The sequence below is a fragment of the Amblyraja radiata genome, chromosome 4 (assembly GCF_010909765.2).
Source record: "Amblyraja radiata isolate CabotCenter1 chromosome 4, sAmbRad1.1.pri, whole genome shotgun sequence".
Taxonomy (NCBI): Eukaryota; Metazoa; Chordata; class Chondrichthyes; order Rajiformes; family Rajidae; genus Amblyraja; species Amblyraja radiata.
Genome location: NC_045959.1, coordinates 88341875 through 88363181, shown reverse-complemented (window position 1 = coordinate 88363181; position 21307 = coordinate 88341875). Strand labels below are relative to the sequence as shown.

The following is a 21307-nucleotide window of genomic DNA, read 5'->3' as shown; positions in this document are numbered from 1 at the left end:
TCTGAAGGATTCATAGTCTTTTTTATCTGGGGGGTGGGGAGGGGAAGAGGGGAAACCGTCACTTCCTGGTAGAGGATGCGTCTTTTCTCTGAGTCGCATTACAAAGATGCAGCAGAATTTTGGAAACGTCATCCCATCTCCCATTCCTTCTCTCCAGAGATGCTGCCTGTCCCGCTGAGTTAAAGAGTGCCCACGGTAGACTCACGAGTCACTACGGTAAACTCACGGGCTATTACGTTCTTACAACGAGTTTAAAAGTTTAACATTTTTACTTCAAGGGGAAATTTGACTCGTGGAAATCTTTCATCATGTTGAAAGATTTTCACGAGTTAACAAGTTTCCCGAGTACCCGCCGTTAGTGTTACGAGTTCTGACATTCCCGCTACGTTAATTCTACGTGATTTCCACGAGTTTGATTTGTTTTAAGCTCGGGATCACTCGTGGGTGGACTCGCACCGTGAAACAGGGCCATTATATTGCTCAAGCAACTAATGAGCATCTCAGTTGATTGATAAGTATGACAATGCTATAATTCTAATATATATTACTTATAGATGTGCAGAAAAGGTAACAGCAGGTCCATTTTTTTATTGATTAAAGCTCATTGTCTTGAGTGAGCATTGTCATTCAGCTAAATTGATCCCTGCAAATACTTCTGATCGTTAAGACCTGCACTTTACAACCGCTGGTTCTGCTTCCCACAGAACATCTGAAAAGCAGTCTATAATTAATGATCATTCTCCAATATGTGTCAGTGTCAGATGGTTTATTCAACACCATGTGGAGAGTGGAGTCACAAATAAGAATACGAATAATCCAATCTTGAAAAATCCTTTATGGCTCATCAAGCCCATTCCACCCTGCAGGCTTGATTTAATAAGAATTACTCCCACCTTTCCCTTAACCTTTCACTTATTTCACTGTTCAATGTAGAATCCAAACCAATGACCTTCACTGGGATTATGAGGTGACTCCACCTAGCAATCATAGATAAGTATTAACACTTAACACTGCTGTTATTTGGACTTGTTTTAAGACTTTTGCAAGAGATATAGTGCAGAAACAGGCTCTTCGGCCTAATGAGTCCGCTCCGACCAGCAATCATCCCGTACACTAACACTATCCTACACACTAGAAACAATTTTACCTAAGCCAATTAACCTACACATCCGTTCATCTTTGGAGTGTGGGAGGAAACTATAATAGAACCAAAATATGGTAATCCATTAAATATGTATGTACTGTCTTTAGATATCGATTCTGTAAGATAACAAAGTAGAAACAAAATCAAACTGGCAGCTGCACTTCTAATGATTTGAATGTCAAGAAAAATCATCAGAGATATAAACTGGGTGATAGCATGTGGAATAGCCAAATGTTCTTCTTGCAGTCCATTCTCAATCCCAAGAACTGGTTAAAAATAATGGCTCAAGAGTTTTTCTGCCATTGTACACTTGTCACTGGTACATTTCAAAGTCTGTTACACAAAAACATTCTCCAATACTACCATCATTGGACATTGGTTAAAGGAAATATTTGTGTAATTGAAAGACAATTCTACTGTTAAAAGGTGTTTTAATACGTGCAGTCTTCCAAACTTGCTTCTCACATAATAGAATCAAACTGCTGTTTTTAGTTGACAATGGACAACCTTCATCACATTCGGATAAAGAATGTAAGTGGATTTTACATAATTCTGTCATCTACAACATCATTGAACAGAATATGTACCATTCTCTTCTACCATTATATAATCTGAGGTGCATAAAAGTCATATTACCTTTAAAGAACACCACATAAATAAGGAAGGTAATTCATTATTCCTTAAATGATGGGTGACATTGCTTCAGAACAAAATGAAATATGTACCATGAATGCTGAAGATCAGGAACTATGATCATGCTAAATCACGTAAAATCTGGGAATTTATGAGAATACTTTCCTTTGAAGTCTGGATCCAGAATGAAGTCCAAGCCTAAAGGAGTGAAAATCTCTTCTGACCTCTGTTAAAAGTTTTAAACAAAGCAATCCTGTTTCAATCCTGTATTCATAGTAGAAAGAAGGATGTGGCACATGGAATTGTCATACCGTTACCTTGTTGTTGATCTTGGGATTGGTACACACTGCTGGGGCAGTTATAATGGATATAAACATTGCATCAAACCAATGTCATTCTTGACTTTGGTTCTTTGATACAACGCAGTACGATTTCCCAGTGCTATCAAGGTCAAATACTTTGATAGATCACAGGTACTGGATAAAATTGAGAAGATCAATTGGTGAAGGCGATGCACAGCAACAACAAGTGTCTCCATTAGTTTAAGCAAACCTGGACACACTGCTGAATTGTTGCATAGTCTCATTTCTCGCAGAGGTCCACTGCACGAGGTGCCATATGGAGATGATACACAGGATCTCATCCGGGTCTGTGTACCCTGCCCACAAGTCGAAGAACAGACAGTCCAGGCGGACCATTCCTCTGCTGCAGCGTCGCCTGAAAAAGAAGATTCATTTGATGGTTACTCAGTTATGGCTTTGTTGCTGTGCAGCCTTCTTGTTATTATTTGCTGGTCATAATGAATGATATTAAACAGTTTATTATAAAAAGCCGATCAAGTGATTTTAAAAGAACTGCACACAAAGCTAAAGGGCAAAGCAAATGAGGATTAAGGGGAATTGAGCAAGAATGATGGAAAGCAAAGTAAGAGAACTGCAGGATTGCAGAAAACAGATAAGAGAAGGCAAAATGAAATGTGCTGCTGGTCACATGCTGGTCAGAGTAGGACAATTGCATCTAGTGTGGGGATTATTTAGACAAAGTTGCAGGTCGATATGGAATTCCAGTTGAAAGAATGTCGATCATTTGCTCAAAAGAAGAATGTCTTTGAAAAGTGTGTTTTAAAATTTGCCTTAGTTTGTCTGAACTATTACAGACTGAAAGTGGAACTCTAAAGATGTTTATGCAGCCACATTTCAAATATCTAACGTTTCAGTCAAAGTAGAAATAAATAAATAGGTGCGACAGTGATGTTTATATCTATTCAATTTTTTGATGTACAAAGATCATTAGATGGTAAAATGCCAATGGTGTTCTAATCTCTCTCCAAGTAATATAACAGTGGCAAGCTGTCTAATTTAAATGATTCAGATTCATTCTAGTCATGTGCAATTCAAATGTTATATTAAAATCAAATGTTTAGTTGAGTTCTAATGCTGGTGACTCAGCTTGGTTGTAAAATCTTATCCTTTGAGCTGTGTATAGAAGACTGCCTAGAATAAGGCATGTTACTTGGATTCTAAAACTAGCATCTTGAGTTCAAGCAAGTCTTGAGACATTCGGCAGGATGGCAATTGCCATCAATGAATAATAATAGAATATGTAGGAATAGCTTAACAGTGCAGCAGCACACAGCTCCAGTTTATGGGTCAACCTTTGAATTACGCAATTTGATGTCCAGTGCATAGAACAGATGCTCCTCAGCGCTGAGCTAATTTGTGGTTTATCTTGACATATATTTCATGTGATTTCAAGTGAGGATTTTTTAATATCAGTAAATCATTCCTGATTCCATAGAAAAACAGAAAAATCAGTTCTATCATCTGTGGCTTGTGGTAACCATGAGAATAAATGCATTTGATTCAACTGTCATGATAGAAAGCTGGGTCAAGGAATATTTATGATCTATTTCCTCCTTTAAATATTAATAAAACTTTTAATTTCTATCTTCTGGCCTAATGCACAACTGCCTTTACCCACTCCTGTTTCAGATTGAGGGAAATACATTGTTCCTTCTTCTATTAAATGAACCCTCTACCAGAAATCTCTCCCAGCATTCAGATGCATCTTTCGTGTATGTTGAGCATTTTCCAGTTATATTTTCAGAGATTCAGCATTTGCAGTATTTGACTTCTTCTGTAGAAAATGCCAACAGTCAGTACCGACGAGTTACAATCTGCCCTGCTTCTTTACTCCATGTCTGTTTGGTCTCTGCAATGTATGATTTTAATACATTGCTTCCCCGAGAATAACTGGTGTTCTTGAAAGACTCAGACCTCTATCACGACAGAAATAGTCTTTGTTGCAAATGAAGGCAATCCTGATCACAGGTGGCGCGAGCATGGGCGTTACACCTTCTCCCTGTGATAGTATCGGTTTCCACCAATAACATTGGTTTTGTTCCACATTCCAAAGATGTACTGATAGGTAAATTGCCGCTGCAAATTTCCCCTTTGAGTGGGAACAAACAGGGGATGGCTAGCTTATGGCAGAGAACAAGTTGAACCGTATGTGGACGTGGCGCCGATGGATGAGAGGCCGAAGCAAAGAAGTCGAAGCCAAAGAACCGAATGGAAACGAGGCCGAAACGCCAATAAACCGAAAGAGTGTGAAGACAAAACACTTACTTACCGAAAGGATGGGACGCCTAAATGCAAATTAACCGAAAGGGCGGGACGCCTAAAAGCCAACGAACCAAAAAGCTGCGTCGCCTAAAAGTAAAGTTACCGAATGGCCGCTCTGTCAAAACGCCACTTACCCAAAAGGCGGTGTCACCTACAAGTCAAAGGACCGACTGCCGCTCAACAGAAAAGTCCAATAACGGACATGACGTTGCCGGGGGGCGGGACGTCCAGCAATTGGTCCAGACCCCCGCATCCATCACATCACTGTGAAGGGATGAACATTGTCCCAACACCACCGCTCCACCCGACCCGCAGCTCGCGCAGGGTGGCCGTGGGAGAGTGGGGGCTGTCCCGAGGGATGCGCACCTTCGGCCGCTTTCAACTTAGTGCTTGGGTTCAGATTGCCCCCTCTCTCTCCCTTCTCTATCCCTCCCTTCTCTCTCCCTCCCTTCTTTCTCTCCACCTCTCTCCCTCCCTTCTCTCTCCCTCCCTTCTCTCTCTCCGCTTCTCTCCCTCCCTTCTCTCTCTCCCCTTCTCTCTCTCCTCCTCTCTCTTCCCCTCATCTCTCTTCCCCTCATCTCTCCCCCCCCCCCCCTCTCTCCCTTCTCTCTCCCTCCCTTCACTCTCTCTCCCCTTCCCTCTTTCTCTCCCCATTCTCTTTCTCCTCCGTCTCCACCGGAGGGAGCGTCCCACAGTCACTGACCACGATGCACCGCCATTGGACCCCAACCCCCACACCAGGGTGATCCCCCTCCAACTTCAAACAAGTGCGCTCAAATTGAAATCTCACATCTTTGCAAGGGAGGGATGGAATGGATGTAATCACCGACTAAAGCAAAGGCCGTTAGGACAGGGAAATAATGCCACATTAATTAACCAAAAACTGGCAGCGGTCCGTGTGAAAATACAGCACCTACCAACAATGAAGGCACTGTGAAACCAGCGGCCGCAAACCCTTCCCACGGGATGGGGTTTTAACTCGGCATTAAAAATCAAAACAGAGCTACATTAATTTAAAAACAAAAATGTTACATGTATGAATCGTTCTTACATTCGGGGAAATGATTAATTAATGGGCATTATTTCCCTGTCCAAATGGCCTTTGCTTTAGCTGGTGATTACATCCATTCCATCCCTCCCTTGCAAAATGTGAGATTTCAATTTGGGCGCACTTGTTTGAAGTCGGGGGGGGGGGGGGGAAATCACCCTGGTGTGGGGTTGGGGTCCGATGGCGGTGCATCGCGATCAGTGAGTGACTGTGTGACGCTCCCGCTGGTGGTGACGGAGGAGAGAGAGAAGGGGGAGGGAAAGAGAGAAGGGGAGAGAGAGAAGGGGGGGGGGGAGAGGAGGGGAAGAGAGAGGAGAAGAGAGAGGAGAAGAGGGAGAAGGGGGAGAGAGAGGAGGGAGAGAGAAGGGAGGGGGAGAGAAGGGAGAGGGGGGGAGAGAGAGGAGGGGAAGAGAGAAGAGGTGAGAGAGAAGGGAGGGAGAGAGGTGGAGAGAGAAGGGAGGGAGAGAGGGGGAGAGAGAGAGAAGGGAGAGAGAGAGGGGGAGAGGGAGAAGAGGGGAGAGAGAGGAGGAGAGAGAGAAGAGGAGAGAGAGAAGGGAGAGAGGAGTGTGGGGATCCTTTTCCCACACAAGCCATAGGTGACTGGGCAATCTGAACCCAAGCACCAAGTTGAAAGCGGACGAAGGTGCACATCCCTTGGGACAGCCCCCACTCTCGCACAGCCACCCTCCGCGGGCTGCGAGTCGGGTGGAGCGGAGGTGTGGGACAATGTTCATCCCTTCACAGTGATGTAATGGACGTGGGGGTCTGGACCAATCGCTTACATGTCCCGCCCCCCGGCAACATCATGTCCGTTGTTGGACTTTTCTGTTGAGCGGCAGTCAGTTTTTAGGCGACACCGCCAGTCGGGTAGGTGGCATTTCAACAGAGTGGCCATTCAGTAAGTTTGCTTTTAGGCAACGCAGCTTTTCGGTTCATTGGCTTTTCGGCGTCCCGCCCTTTCGGTTAGTTTGTATTTAGGCGGCCCATCCTTTCGGTTAGTAGGCATTTCGTCTTAGTACTCTTTCGGTTTATTGGCGTTTCGTCCTCGTTTTCATTCGTTTTTTTGGCTTCGACTTCTTTGCTTCGGCTTCTCGTCCGTCGGCGCCACGTCCGGGTACCAGTTGACCGTCTATCGGGAACCAAAGAGAGAGTGTTGACATTGAGAGACCATGCTCTGTTGGGAGTTAACATGGACTCAATGGGGAAGATAGCCAATGTTTGCATTGTAATAAGCATTTAAGTAAGTAACATCGTTTGTGTGTTAACCTCAGGCTAATTAAGGAAAATAATTCACCACATTTTCCAAAAGAATACTACAAACAAGTTTCAAATGTTAAAACAAAGTCCGCAATATTAATGAAGTAAAGCCTGGAGTGGATTATAACATTATTAACTATAAACAGACATCTATAAAATACATTTCTTCGAATTTGGGCCATGTTTACAAAATGCTGCAATCCAAACATTACAAACAATATATCCAACAAGATTTGACAGTTTGGGACTTGACAGTAGGAACTGCGCAAGTCTTTCTTGGTAAATGAAGAATTTGCTTTGTTTGTGAACATAATTTGTCCCAAGGAGAGAAAAGTATGAAAAATAGGATGTTATCTTTGCCGAGACAATTAGTATGATGAGTGAAGACCTGGGGCAATTCTCTATAAAAGCATCTTCACACAACACAAAGCTGATCTTGTTACACTTCCAACTTAAAACAAATAACTGCTGCTTTTTCTCTAACTTCCAAATGTTATCAATACATTTTCTAGTTATCAATCGTTATCAATAAAGACACTTAAAGACATAACAGGATAAGAGTTCCTGGAATGTAATCAATACCTTTGATGAGCATCTCAGTTTCTCTTCCATTATCTTACCATTGAACTGCACCAAAAATTCCACAAAGCTCGAAGCAATGAAGCATGCAATATAATTTCAGTTTGAGACCCTTTCATTCACACTATCTTCACATGTAGTTCCATCACCTGCACACAGAGGTTTCAATGGAGCCAAAACCATTACTTTCTGATCATGTTGTATTGATTTTTTTCCACTGATATCTGAGGATAAGATTTTCATAATTCATTGTCGTTCTAATGGCACCAATGACTTGGTATTACAGTTTCAAAATAATCTCAGCCATTAAATATAAGAATATACAAAACTGAACATATTGCCTCTTAAGCCTGCTCTGCCAGTCATAAAAGTCATGGCTTATATTGTGCATCAAATCCATGTCCCAATCTAATTCCCATTTCCCTCTATTCCCTTGTTGAAATTGGACCAGGTATTTCCTATGAAAATTCATCCCAATGTTGATTTCATTTTCCCATCTTATTTTGCACATGTGATGATGCCATCCATGTGTATGGCACCCATTAATTATTTACTGAGATATATCGGATTAAAGAGTTATGACATGAACTTGACAATTAGTTAATGTTTCCACAAACCAGTATATTACACTAAGAGTAGAGAAACCTACAGAATTTCACATGACTACATAGCCATGATTTTTGTGTGTTAAAAATCATCCCGTAGAGTTTTTGATCTGCACAGAAATCAGCTTCTGTGAGCTGCTAAATTGCAGTTCATTTATCTCTTGATCTGTAACATAACACTGCCTTTGATCAAGGTGTTCTGGGCCATTCTGCACTCTATGAATGGGGGACTGTGTGATCTCCTTCAAGAGATCCACACAATACATCCTCATTCTCCACATGCTGACTTTTCCAAATCAATGCCTTGGAGGAATAATTTTAACAGTTCTGACCTACAGTATCTCCATAGGTCAGTAAGTGATTGTCATTCCTGCTCTCTTCCCAGCAGGTGGCAGTGTGTGTCACATGTACTTTGGATTTTAATGGGAGTAAAAAATGTAGTCAATATCTTAAAGCAAATATTTAAACATTTTCCAATGTTGTTTCTGGTAACTTTTGATTTGAGTGAACACAACATGAAGCACTTATTTAATGTACCAAAAATGGAAGCAATCAAAAATCTGGGTTTAAAGATTTTTAACTTTTTGAGTAAATTAATTTCATTTAAAAGATAAAAGATGAACTTTTATATTCTAAGGTAGACAAAAATGCTGGAGAAACTCAGCGGGTGAGGCAGCATCTATGGAGCGAAGGAATAGGTGACGTTTCGGGTCGAGACCCTTCTTCAGACTGATGTGGAGGTGGGGGGGGGGGGAGCGGGAAGAAGAAAGGAAGAGGCGGAGACAGCAGGCTGTGGGAGAGCTGGGAAGGGGAGGGGATGGAGGGAGAAAACAAGGACTACCTGAAATTGGAGAAGTCAATGTTCATACCGCTGGGGTGTAAACTGCCCAAGTGAAATATGAAGTGCTGCTCCTCCAATTTGCGGTGGGACTCACTCTGGCCATGGAGGAGGCCCAGGACAGAAAGGTCGGATTTGGAATGGGAGGGAGAGTTGAAGTGCTGAGCTACCGGGAGATAAGGTTGGTTAGTGCAAACCAAGCGGAGTTGTTGGGCGAAGCGATCGCCAAGCCTACGCTTGGTCTCACCGACGTAGAGCAACTGACACCTAGAGCAGCGGATGCAATAGATGAGGTTGGAGGAGGTGCAGGTGAACTTCTGCCTCACCTCAAAAGACTGCTGGGTCCTTGGATGGAGTCAAGGGGGGAGGTAAAGCAACAAGAGTAACATTTTCTGCGGTTGCAAGGGAAAGTACCAGAGGAGGGGATGGTTTGGGTGGGAAGGGACAAATTGACCGGGAGTTATGGAGGGAGTGGTCTCTGCGGAAAGCCGAAAGGGGAGGAGATGGAAAGATGTGGCCAGTAATGGGATCCCATTGGAGGTGGCAAAATTGTAGGAGGATTATATGTTGTATGTGACGACTGGTGGGGTGGAATGTGAGGACAAGGTGGACTGTCCTTGTTATGAGTGGGGAGATGGGGTGTGAGAGCGGAGCTACGAGATACAGAGGAGACCCTGGTGAGAGCCTCATCTATAGTCAAAGAGGGGACCCCAGTTCCTTAATGAATGAGGACAACTCCGATGCCATGGTTTGGAACACTACATCCTGGGAGCAGATGTGGCGTAGACGGAGGAATTGGAAGTAGGGGATAGAGTCCTTACAGGAAGCAGGGTGGGAAGAAGTGTAGTCCAGATAGCCATGGGAGTCAGTGGGTTTGTAGTAGATGTCAGTCAGTAGTCTCTTACCTGCGATGAGAATAGTGAGGTCTAGAAACGGCAGGGAGATGTCGGAAATGGTCCAGGTGAATTTGAGTGCTGGATGGAAGTTAGTGGTGAAATGGATGAACTTTTATATTCTAATTTTTTCCAATTAGTGAGCATGTCTTGTATGCGCACAGCCATAGTCATTCTTTCTACAGAGGTTTGCCAGATTAATCAAGAAAACCAGAGAAAGATCCTTACTTGACAATTTATTTCACCAATAAACAAGTTTCATTAACATTGATCACCTCAACAACAAAGTAAACAAAATGAAAGATCAACCCGACTGTAAACTATGCCAGATTATTTCATCATTTAAAGAGAACATCTGCAAAAAAAAATTAAAACATTTAAGATTAAGATACAAGGAACTACAGATGCTGGAATCTTGCGTAGAACACAACGTACTGGAGTAACTCAGCGGGTCAGCCAGCTTCTCTGGAGGATGTGGATAGACGACAATTTTGATTGGGACCCAAAGAATGCCCACTTCATTTTAGATCATAGATCTGGAAGACTTGGCTTTGATTATTGTGTTAGAGCAGAAAAATGATGCAAGGTCGAATATCAGCCATGATCTGAGTCAATGGTGGAATAGGCAATGATCTTATGATAAATAGCCTGGCCCTGCTCCTATTTTTTATGTTCTATGGGCTAATTGCTTTCACTAATAAATTTTGATAATCTCAAAACATTAAGAAGCATCATTCCAATGCATTCAGTGATCTTTCTACTGTTTTTTTAAATCATATAACCATATAACCATATAACAATTACAGCACGGAAACAGGCCATCTCGACCCTTCTAGTCCGTGCCGAACACATAATCTCCCCTAGTCCCATATACCTGCACTCAGACCATAACCCTCCATTCCTTTCCCATCCATATAACTATCCAATTTATTTTTAAATGATAAAAACGAACCTGCCTCCACCACCTTCACTGGAAGCTCATTCCACACAGCTACCACTCTCTGAGTAAAGAAGTTCCCCCTCATGTTACCCCTAAACTTCAGTCCCTTAATTCTCAAGTCATGTCCCCTTGTTTGAATCTTCCCTACTCTCAGTGGGAAAAGCTTTTCCACGTCAACTCTGTCTATCCCTCTCATCATTTTAAAAACCTCTATCAAGTCCCCCCTTAACCTTCTGCGCTCCAAAGAATAAAGCCCTAACTTGTTCAACCTTTCTCTGTAACTTAGTTGCTGAAACCCAGGCAACATTCTAGTAAATCTCCTCTGTACTCTCTCTATTTTGTTGACATCCTTCCTATAATTAGGCGACCAAAATTGTACACCATACTCCAGAATTGGCCTCACCAATGCCTTGTACAATTTTAACATTACATCCCAACTTCTATACTCATATTCACGAAGAAACCTTGACGTTGGAGTCAGCTATCAGAGTTTCGTCATGTAAGTAAACAGTAGATGTTAGACAAATGATAAGCACTCAGGGATGAGTCACAGTCTGTGGGCCTGAAGGAACATTTATAAACCACTTGAGATTCACTTTCATAAATGCCATAAATGTCAGAGCGGACATTTGGGATTGAATGAGAATCCTCACGCTGTCAGTATAGTGCTGTGGGTCATTTTCTGCAGAGGTGGTTGGTGTTGGATACAAGCCTGCAGACATTTGAAAAATTTCACTGCTCCCTGATTTTATGCTGCTGAATAAATTAACGAATAAAAACATAAATTACCTTAATCTCTGCTTTGTAAATTATATTTTCTAAATTGAGTGTGAGCAAATGCATGATGGAAAACATTCTGTTTCTTGAGTAACCCATTTGTAATTGCTCATTGGATACTGAGAACAGGAATTTCAGGAAAATAATTCACAAAGCCGATTTTTGACAGCTTTGCAATCCATAAGTAACTAAGGGGCAGGGAGAGGGATGTTTGGAGTCTACAATGCAACTTCTATAACATTGTCAGAATCTATGTGAGACCCCCATTTTTTCTAGGTTTCAGCAGCACTTCTGCTCAGGCTATAATAAATATTTCCATCCTCACACACAGCAATCATTTCCATTGTTGTTCTCTCCTGCAATAACTTGGCAAAGTTTGTATAAACGTTAGCATGGCAGGGATTACGGTATCTTGCAGTATTTTACCACCTCTCAAATACGTTTTTTCATCCAATCATTCCATAAAATTATATTTGCACAGACTGTGATGTGTGCACTAAGGCATTTATTGACCATTATTGCAATCAAGCTGTAATATTGGCATCTTTTGCTCATGGTAAATTCAATGGTTTTGGGAAGCTGAGGAAGCCAGGATCTTTCTCACACAAACCTATACAAATGCATGATTACTTATAACTTCAGTAAGTGCAATGCTCAAATGAAAACAATGTCTTTACAAAAGACCTATTATTTATTCAAAATTCATATAAATAACCCAAGGAATATGTGCTAGTAATTTAGGTCAGTGCAACTTGCAAACAAAGCTTACCTAGAAATATGTAAAAATCGACAATATTTCAATTGTGTTTAAATACCAATCTGGAGGTCAGTGTATTTAATTCAGTCATATATATCTATTACCTGTTATATTATAATGTAACATCTTAATGTAACATCACAAATTAATTATTTCTCAGTGTTTAATTTTCACATATGGCACTATTTGGTTATGAATATGGAGCACAATGATTCGGGTGAGTAATCCTAGTGTTGAATAAAACTTGCAATGAATGCAAAATGTCATAATCAGTTCATTGTAGCTCGGGGTTTCCATTGTACATAGAACATTGGACAAAGAATAGAACTGCTCAGGACAGGCTCTTTGGTCCACAACATCTGTGCCGGACATGATGCCAGGTAAACTAACCACCTCTGCCTGCACATGATCCACATCCTTCCATTCCCTGCATATCCATGTGTCTATCTAAAAGCCTCTTAAACACCACTACCATATCTGGCTCCACCACCACCTATGGCAGCGTATTCCAGGCACCCAGCACCCTCTGCATAAAAAACTTGCCTCACATATTTCCCCTAATTTTGTCCATTTCACCTTAGACTTTAGATATACAGCGCGGAAACAGGCTCAATGGTGCACCGAGTCTGCACTGACCATTGATCACCTTGTGCACTAACACTATCTTACACACTAGAAACAATTTACAATTTTACCACAGCCAATTAACCTACAATCATGTATGTATTTGGAGTGTGGGAGGAAACTGGAGCACCCATAGAAAACCCACGTGGTCACAGGGAGAGTGTACAAACTTTATACAAAACAATATGGCACGACACTGTAACCTTGTAATGCTAATTAACTCTGATACTGTAAGGCATTCTTCGATATTTTGCTCATAAATTGAGGGCTTGTTATCTTCCACCTCACTGATTTGGGACTGTGGCATCTTAAGTAACAAATCGAGAATTATTTTTCTCCTCAAAATGAAAACACCATAACTCCATGGAACTGATTGTGAATGTTCAGCCATGATCACATTGAATGGTGGTGCTGGCTCGAAGGGCCGAATGGCCTACTCCTGCACCTATTGCCTATTGTCTATCGGGCCACTGAGAGAAAAGCAGATACATGAACACTGCAAATCTTTCTAAATGAAGTTGCTATCAATCATTGGAAACAGCACTAGCTTAACATTTGGAGATGAAAAGTCAGTAGGCAATAATCCTTCAAAGGCTTTTGTAACACTACAATTTTTGCAACAATATTTCTCACATTCAAAGCTTCTGAATTTTTCTGAAGGAGATTCATGTATTCATTTTTTTAAATTGGGTTGAATTGGCAGTTGTGAGCTAGGAAACAGAAGAGGAAGAAGAGAATTGCCAATAAACTGTAATTTGTTTCCCCACTGGTCCCACTTATTCACACTGCTATTCACCTCCTTTACAGAGCTCAGCTGCATGGGGTCATTTATTAAGAGAATGAAGATGGTTTTGATTGTGAAATGACACAGGGTGAAGCACAGGAAACAAGGAAGCCAGCTTCATGCAGATAGGGATCCAAAGTCTCAAACAATTGTCAACATCTGTCCACAGAATAGGCGGATGAAGATCTCAGGGCCCTTCCAAAAATAAATAATACTGCTCCCCCACAGACCCTCTGTCCACCCACCCAGATCCTCACACTCCTCCTCCACCCATCAATGCATCCCTCCCCACCTGGATCCATTTATCATGTGCCAAATCTTGTCCCGTCCCCTCACTTCTTTATACTGACTGTCACGCTTTGACCCCTAAGGAAGAATCGCAACCCAAAATGTTAACTGTTCATTTCCCACCACAGATGCAGCCTGACCCAATGAGCTCCTCCAGCAGTTTGTTTTTTGCTCCTGATCTCCACTGCTATCTCATATGGGGTCCAGAAGCAGAGAAAACTGACAGATTCAGTCTTCCAAACATATCAAAAGGTCTCTCACTTCCTTGTTTGATAGCACATATGAAAGTCTGGGACCTGAACTTGAAGAAAGCAGACTTTGAAGGTATGAGGCTGGAATTGGCTCGACCAGCCCTGAATGGACAAAGAGATGAAAATTCATCATGCCAACCAGAGATATGATAGCAAAATGATTAAGTTCAGAGTGAATGTCATCGGCAAAACTAGCATTTGTTGTTCATTGTTAATGGCACTTAAGTGGAAGAGGCAGTTAAGAGTTAATCACATTGATGGGAGAAAATATGGATCCGTGGTCATATATAGATCATCCGGTCAATCACAGGATAGTTCTGCTCTGAAGAATATTCATGATCATATTAGTTTTTATAACAATCTGGTAGATTAATGATTACCATTGCTGCGACAAGCACTTTAATGCCTGATTTAATTAATTAGTTAAATTCCCCAGCTGCCATGTTGAGATAATATATTAGCATGGCTAAAGGATTGAATGAAAAGCTGAAAACACAGTTGGGATACATGGGCCATTTTCTGCTGGGAAAGCTGCAACTCATGGATGCCACAGAGTTCAACAGTGGAACCTCAGCTATCTACAGCTCATAGCATTGTCTTATATGAGGGACTGGGGGTATTGCAGTTGAATTTGGTGGATAGATCTGAAAACAAATTGTGAGAACCAAACAAAGAAGACTGCAGAGGGATATAGATAAATGAGGAACAAACATTTGTTCAATTAAGTATTTATTATGTGCTTCCTCTTCACCCTTGCTCTTCCCCTTCTGCCTTTCTTAAAAGGCTGCTGAAGCAAAAGGGCTACTGCAAACAGCAGTAAAACGTACATGGTCGAAGCCAGTCTTCAACATAGTCGAAGGAGGTCTTCTTCATAGTCTTGGGAGGTCTTCAACATAGTCGTGGGAGGTCTTCAACATAGTCGTGGGAGATTGTAGACATAGTCGTGGAAGGTCGTAAGAGGTCGTACACATAGTCGTGGAAGGTCATAGGCGGTCGTAGATTACAGCGACATTTATTTTTTTAGGTCGTTTAAGGTTGTCAGGTCGCAAATTAGGTTGTGAAAGTGGGACAGGGGCTTAAATCGTTCAGTTTTGTTTTCTCCACAATCCCTATATATTAGTGCAAAGACACAAAATATCGCGGAAAAGACAACTTCAGGGCTTGAGGCAATATCATCACTATAAAGTTGCATGCAGGACACTTCACTGTCAATAGGTGGTATTGGAGCATGCCTTATTAGGTCAAAGTCCGCCCATTAACAGAGATACCAACAGCCACCTCGCAGCTTGGAGTGGATGCAGTAGACTGCTTCATCTCATCCAAGACTTTAATCATGGTGGATACCCATTGTAGGTCTTTGGGCACTGGATACCCTTCAGACTTCCAAACATTTCAAAGTTTAGGTGTTATGAATATTTTAATGAGAACATATCTCAGACATTACTCTCTTTCTTAAGCGTCAACATAATTTAAGCTACTAATCATTTTCAATGAGACATAATCAAACAGTTTTCCATCTTGCTTTTCATTCCTTTGAGCAAGGTTATCCATGCTCAATCAGGAGATACACATGTTAGAAATTGAAGTTATATCCTAACTGGGACGCAATGTAAATTTCAGTGGTGCACTAACAGTCTGCAAAGGATATGACTTGGGTTAAAGAATGGCACTTAAAGTTCACACTTTGTACGGTCAGTCAATCACAGTAGAGTTATGTGATGTATCTCTGAACAGCAATCCTAGAATTTTCCATGCTTCACTCACTTTTTGACAACATTTACACTTCATGTTGACATATTGCTTGGCATTTCAAAATAAAGACCACAAGACAATTGAAGCGTTTTGGAGCCTGTGATATTAACATTCCATACATAAATAATTCCAAGATTTTATTGTAATACAAACACGTTTCTTGAACAATTTATTTGGTCCTCTCCTTCTTTATGACAAATTGTTTAAATATCTAACCTAACTAATATGGCATTTGATTACTCAAAAAATTAATATGTGCCTGGGTTTCATCAACCATTTTAGATATGTGAGAGATGTCAAGACAAAATCTGATTGGCTGAAAGTCTACGAAAATGAAGGCAAGCTTAGGTCTTGTGTTCTTTAATGCTTATTTTCAAAAAAACATTCTCTGGCTGTGTTTAGTCACTGCTTTGACATAAAATGCAGGAGTAACTCAGTGGGATAGGCAGCAACTCTGGAGAGAAGGAATGAGTGACATTTCAGGTCAAGATCCTTCTTCAGACCAGAAAAGGGTATCAACACAAAACGTCAGCCATTCCTTCTATCCAGAGATGCTGCCTGTCCAGTTGAGTTTCTCCAGCATTTTGTGTCTATCTTTGGTGTAAACCAGCATCTGCAGTTCCTTCCTACACATTTAGTCATTGCTTGTCACTTGCAGCGGTAATTCGTGAAAGTGGTTTGAAAGTGGAAAAGAAATAGACTGGCAATTATCAAACTATTCATCGTTGAAAGAAGTACATCATCGGGCATTGTGTTCTGAAGCTTTAAGTGAGGGTGAAAGCATGTTTAATTTTTAACTGGCCCAGGAAAAATGTTAACATTTTCCAACATTGTGGTCCCAAATGCAGCAAATACTGTTCTAGCCGTGTAAAACCAGAGGTGATTCTTTCCTGAGCTTCATATTTAGAATATTACCAATTTTTACAGAGATGAGCAACCAGGTGCTGCTGGAAAACATCTCAATTCATAATTAACTCATTAAAAGCATTTCTAGTCAGTAAGCGAGAGCTGAGACCAGACACAATGCCCTATCACACAACATTCCCAACTAGATTACCATGAAAAAAAATGAACATATGTGCTGGGACTTCAAACTCTTTGAATTTTGAATCCATGTATAAATTGAACTTCTGAGGTGGTTTCTCAATTTTAACTCATCTACTGGCTATGCATATCTTACCGATGTTGCCAAATGGATAACTCACTTTGCCTATTCTGGCCTAAATGCAATTTGCTTAATACATTCTATTAACATCTGGCAGATAAGTACCAGAATCTACGGACTCTTCCAGCTGAAGGTCTTGGACTTCAACAGAACCTCGTCAGCCTCGATAACAATCAGCACGGGATCACCTCAAGGCTGCATGCTCAGCCCCCTGCTGTACTCACTCTATACTCACGACTGCGTAGCCGGTCATAGTGCGAACTCCATCATCAAGTTCGCTGACGACACCTCTGTTGTGGGACGAATCACTGATGGGGATGAGTCAGAGTATAGAAGAGAGATCGAGCGACTGTCCATATGGTGCCAGCACAATAACCTGGCCCTCAACACCAGCAAAACCAAGGAACTGATTGTGGACTTTGGAAGGAGTAGGATGGGGACCCACAGTCCCGTTTATATCAATGGGTCAATGGTTGAAAGGGTCAAGAACTTCAAATTCCTGGGTGTGCACATCTCTGAAGATCTTTCCCGGTCCGAGAACACTACTGCAATCATCAAGAAAGCTCATCAGCGCCTCTACTTCCTGAGAAGATTACGGAGAGTCGGTTTGTCAAGGAGGACTCTCTCTAACTTCTACAGGTGCACAGTAGAGAGCATGCTGGCCGGTTGCATTGTGGCTTGGTTTGGCAACTTGAGCGCCCTGGAGAGGAAGAGACTACAAAAAGTAGTAAACACTGCCCAGTCCATCATCGGCTCTGACCTTCCTTCCATCGAGGGGATTTATTGCAGTCGCTGTCTCAAAAAGGCTGGCAGTATCATCAAAGACCCACACCATCCTGGCCACACACTCATCTCCCTGCTACCTTCAGGTAGAAGGTACAGGAGCCTGAAGACTGCCACAGCCATCAGGCTATTAAGCCTGGCTCGGACAAAACTCTGAACATTAATAACCCATTATTTGTTACTTGCACTTTATCATTTTATTTATTCATGTGTTTTGTAGTCAATGCCTATTATGTTCTGTTGTGCTGAATTTCATTGTCCTAAACGCTCTTGAACTTGATCTTGAACTTGAACCTAAAATAAAAAGGTTCCTTTCTTCTTCCTGGTCATTCATGCCAAATCAGGCTGCTTAAAGATGACCTTTAAACACAAGCAGTCCATGCTTTAATAAGTTTCTTGGTGCAGAGGCTCAATTGCTCACACAATAAACATTCATCTAAAGACCTTGTGAGACATCTTTCAGTCTGACTGTAATTCACGAGGAGCACATTCCACCCAGCCTGTTTTTATCTTCTTGCACTTGCAAAAAATGGAGGCACTACCTTTATGAAGTGCGTTTTAAGCTTAGATGTTTCCACGGAGACCAGAAGAAAAGCCCTCCTCTTCGTTCACATAACCTGTTTCAAACTATAGCAACACAAAGTATACAGGACTCAACATCCAAAACAAATACATAAAGGCAGGCATTCAACATCACTGAAAGCATCACATTGGGTTAATACTTGCGTCAAACACAGAAAAGCATTTTAAATGTTTGTACAAGAAGTTCAGTAAATGGAGGCCTTGCCCTAAAATAACAGTTACTAGACAAACACAACCTTTCCCAGTGGCACTTCATGAATATTTAAATCGACCATTGCTTTCTCCCTGTTGTGCTAAACTCGTGATTCTGTGTCCTGGCATAGTACTCGAAACAGAAAACTTACATGGTCAATGACATGCAGAAAGAGGTACAGAATCTGCATCCTAATACACCATGCCAATTTGCACTCAGATATGCACCCTGTCATCTCAAGCTCTTTGTCGCAACATCGCAAAGGCAATTAATCAATGATGTCCTTCTGTGGCATGACATGGCATCACTTTTTTAATCAATAGATCTAGATTTCTTTAAAAATGCCTTAACATTTTTCACAGCTATTTGATTCACAGCCTTGAGTTGTCCTTCAAGAATTCATGAGATGAATCATGATGGGGAGCTTTGCTAGTCGCTGCCTGATCATATTGATAATCTAAATCATCTACAGGTGGAATTTTCAGTTTGAGTGCATTTGGAAAATTCTGACTGCAATTGCTTTTCTTGACTCAGTTTAATTTCTGTTGAAAAAATATTAGAATGAAGAAATATAAGTACATGTATGAACTGCTCAGAGACCATTATCATTGAAAAATTCAGATGAGTTTCGAGAAACAGCGCAGAAACAGGCCCTTCAGCCCACCAAGTCCGTGCCGACCAGCGATCCCCATACACCAGCAGTATCCTACACACTTGGGACAATTTACAATCTTTACCAAAGCTAATTAACCTACAAACCTGTACTTTGGAGTGTGGGAACAAACCGAAACACCCGGAAAAACCCCACAGAATGTACTCTGTACAGACAGCACCCGTAGTCAGGATCAAACACGGGTGTCTGGTGCTGTAAATGGGGGTGGCACGGTGAAATAGGGGTGGCACGGTGCAACTCTACAGCTACGGCACCGTCACCCCTATTTCTTATTGGAAAATATTCCTTAAAAACTTTAAGAGCAGCAACCTGTTTTTGCAGATTGATTAAAATAAGTGAAAATGTGTTTAGTAGCAATAATACATATTATTGCCATGATCATATTGAATGGCGGTGCTGGCTCGAAAGGCCGAATGGCCTACTCCTGCACCTTTTTTCTATGTTTCTTACAAATGTTTAACTAAATCTCTGGGTACCCTTTTATGAAATCATGAAGTCACAGGAAACTGCAGATGCTCGAATCTTGAGCAAAGAAATGCTGGTGAAACTAAACAGGTCAAGCAGTGTATATGGAATAAATGGAGGGAATGGACAGACAATAGTTTGGTTTGAGATCCTTCTCAGCCTGATGGGAGCAGAGAGGAGAAGAGGTGGGAATGGAACAAATCCTGGTAAAGCTGGATGCAGATGATGGGGATTTTGATTGGCAGATGGGTTGAGTAAATGACAAAAGTTTGAGTGAAAAGGAGACAATAAGAGTTTCAGATATGTTGAGAAGAAAAGGAATAATATGCAAAGCTGGTGGAAGGGCATGGAGGGATGGTAAAGAGGGGGAAAAGAGGATGAAAGAGGGAAAGGAGCAGGGTGATGGGGGGGCTGGGAGATGGTAGGAGAGATGGGTGGGCACTGTGGTAATAGGTGGGGGAACTAGTAAAGAGAAGTGGGTGGTATTAGTTTAACCTGGTGAAATAATTGTTCAAAAATCACAAAAGGTGTTTTAGAAACTAAACTGAAAAATATGAAACAGTCTTATTGTGCACCATCACAGCAAAAATGCTAAGTGTTTTTAAAGTAGAAAAACATTCAAATCCCGATGCAATTTGAAGTGTTCTGATCCAGTTCATCTTCAGTTTAGTTTATTGTCACGTGTACCAATACAGTGAAAAGCTTTTGTTGTGTGCAAAATAGTTAGGGGAAAGACAATACATGATTATAATTGAACCATTCACAGTGTAATAACGTTTAGTGCAAGATAAAGTCTGATCAAAGAGTTCAAGGTTACTACTAAGGTAGATAGTACTTCAGAACTAATCTCTAGTTGTGGTAGGATGGTTCAGTTTCCCGATAACCAGGATAAAATAAAATATTCTGCATTCACCCCTAATATAGTGGCCTACTCTGACAAGGTTGGGCATAAACAGTATAAACAAATGTAAACATTACTATTTGACATACTTTGTTGTTAGGAAATGTCATTTCAAAAGCATCAATGTATCTCTGAAGTATTTGTTACTCCTGTAGATAAAACTGGTTTGGCCTAAGTTAGGCAAGTCCTATGGGGCAATTTTAGTTACAAATTCCATGGTGGTATGTGCATCTAGATTTGAAGTCAGCATGTGTGTAACTACGGGATTCCATTATTCCTTAGAATGGGAGCAGCATTAATTTGTATCAAATGGTCTCTCTGCATGGCATCTGTAATGCAAACACTTGAAATCTCCAGATATCCTTAAAACTGAATGAGTCAGCTAACTCAATTGCATTCTTCCAACCTAAATTTACCCGTCAGCCAAAAGTGCAAACTCTTAGTATAGACCTTTGTGTTATTTTATAGGTGTTTTAACTACACATGTGCCCCAGAAACAAACCCCCTAGTTTTTTTATTTAATCTGGTTATCTGGATGCATTTTGAACTTTGTATCCTTTTTTCTCATTCTCCCCCTATGGCCCAATTCTACTACTCTTCCTTAGGACCTTATGATCAGATACCTCCCGAACTGATTGGTATCACTCCCACTGGCAACTCAAGGAGGAGCCATCTTGGGGAACGGCTGCTAACCAGCAGCCGTCCGTTTAATTCATTTTTTTTTCAGTTTTTAGTTAGTTTTGTTCGTCGT

The 21307-nt window shown here is 41.3% G+C and overlaps 1 protein-coding gene across 6 annotated transcripts in view; it reads right to left on the bottom strand.

Annotated features, from left to right (window-relative positions):
- adgrb1 (adhesion G protein-coupled receptor B1) overlaps nucleotides 1-21307 on the bottom strand; it is a 576464-nt gene that overhangs the window by 354320 nt on the left and 200837 nt on the right. For 5 of the 6 annotated variants that reach the window (XM_033019939.1, XM_033019941.1, XM_033019942.1 and 2 more), the window contains exon 5: nucleotides 2330-2494. The exons of the other annotated variant lie outside the window; for it this stretch is intronic. In XM_033019939.1, coding sequence (XP_032875830.1) covers nucleotides 2330-2494 — 165 coding nt within the window. The remainder of the gene's footprint in view (nucleotides 1-2329; nucleotides 2495-21307) is intronic. 6 annotated transcript variants of the gene reach the window in all.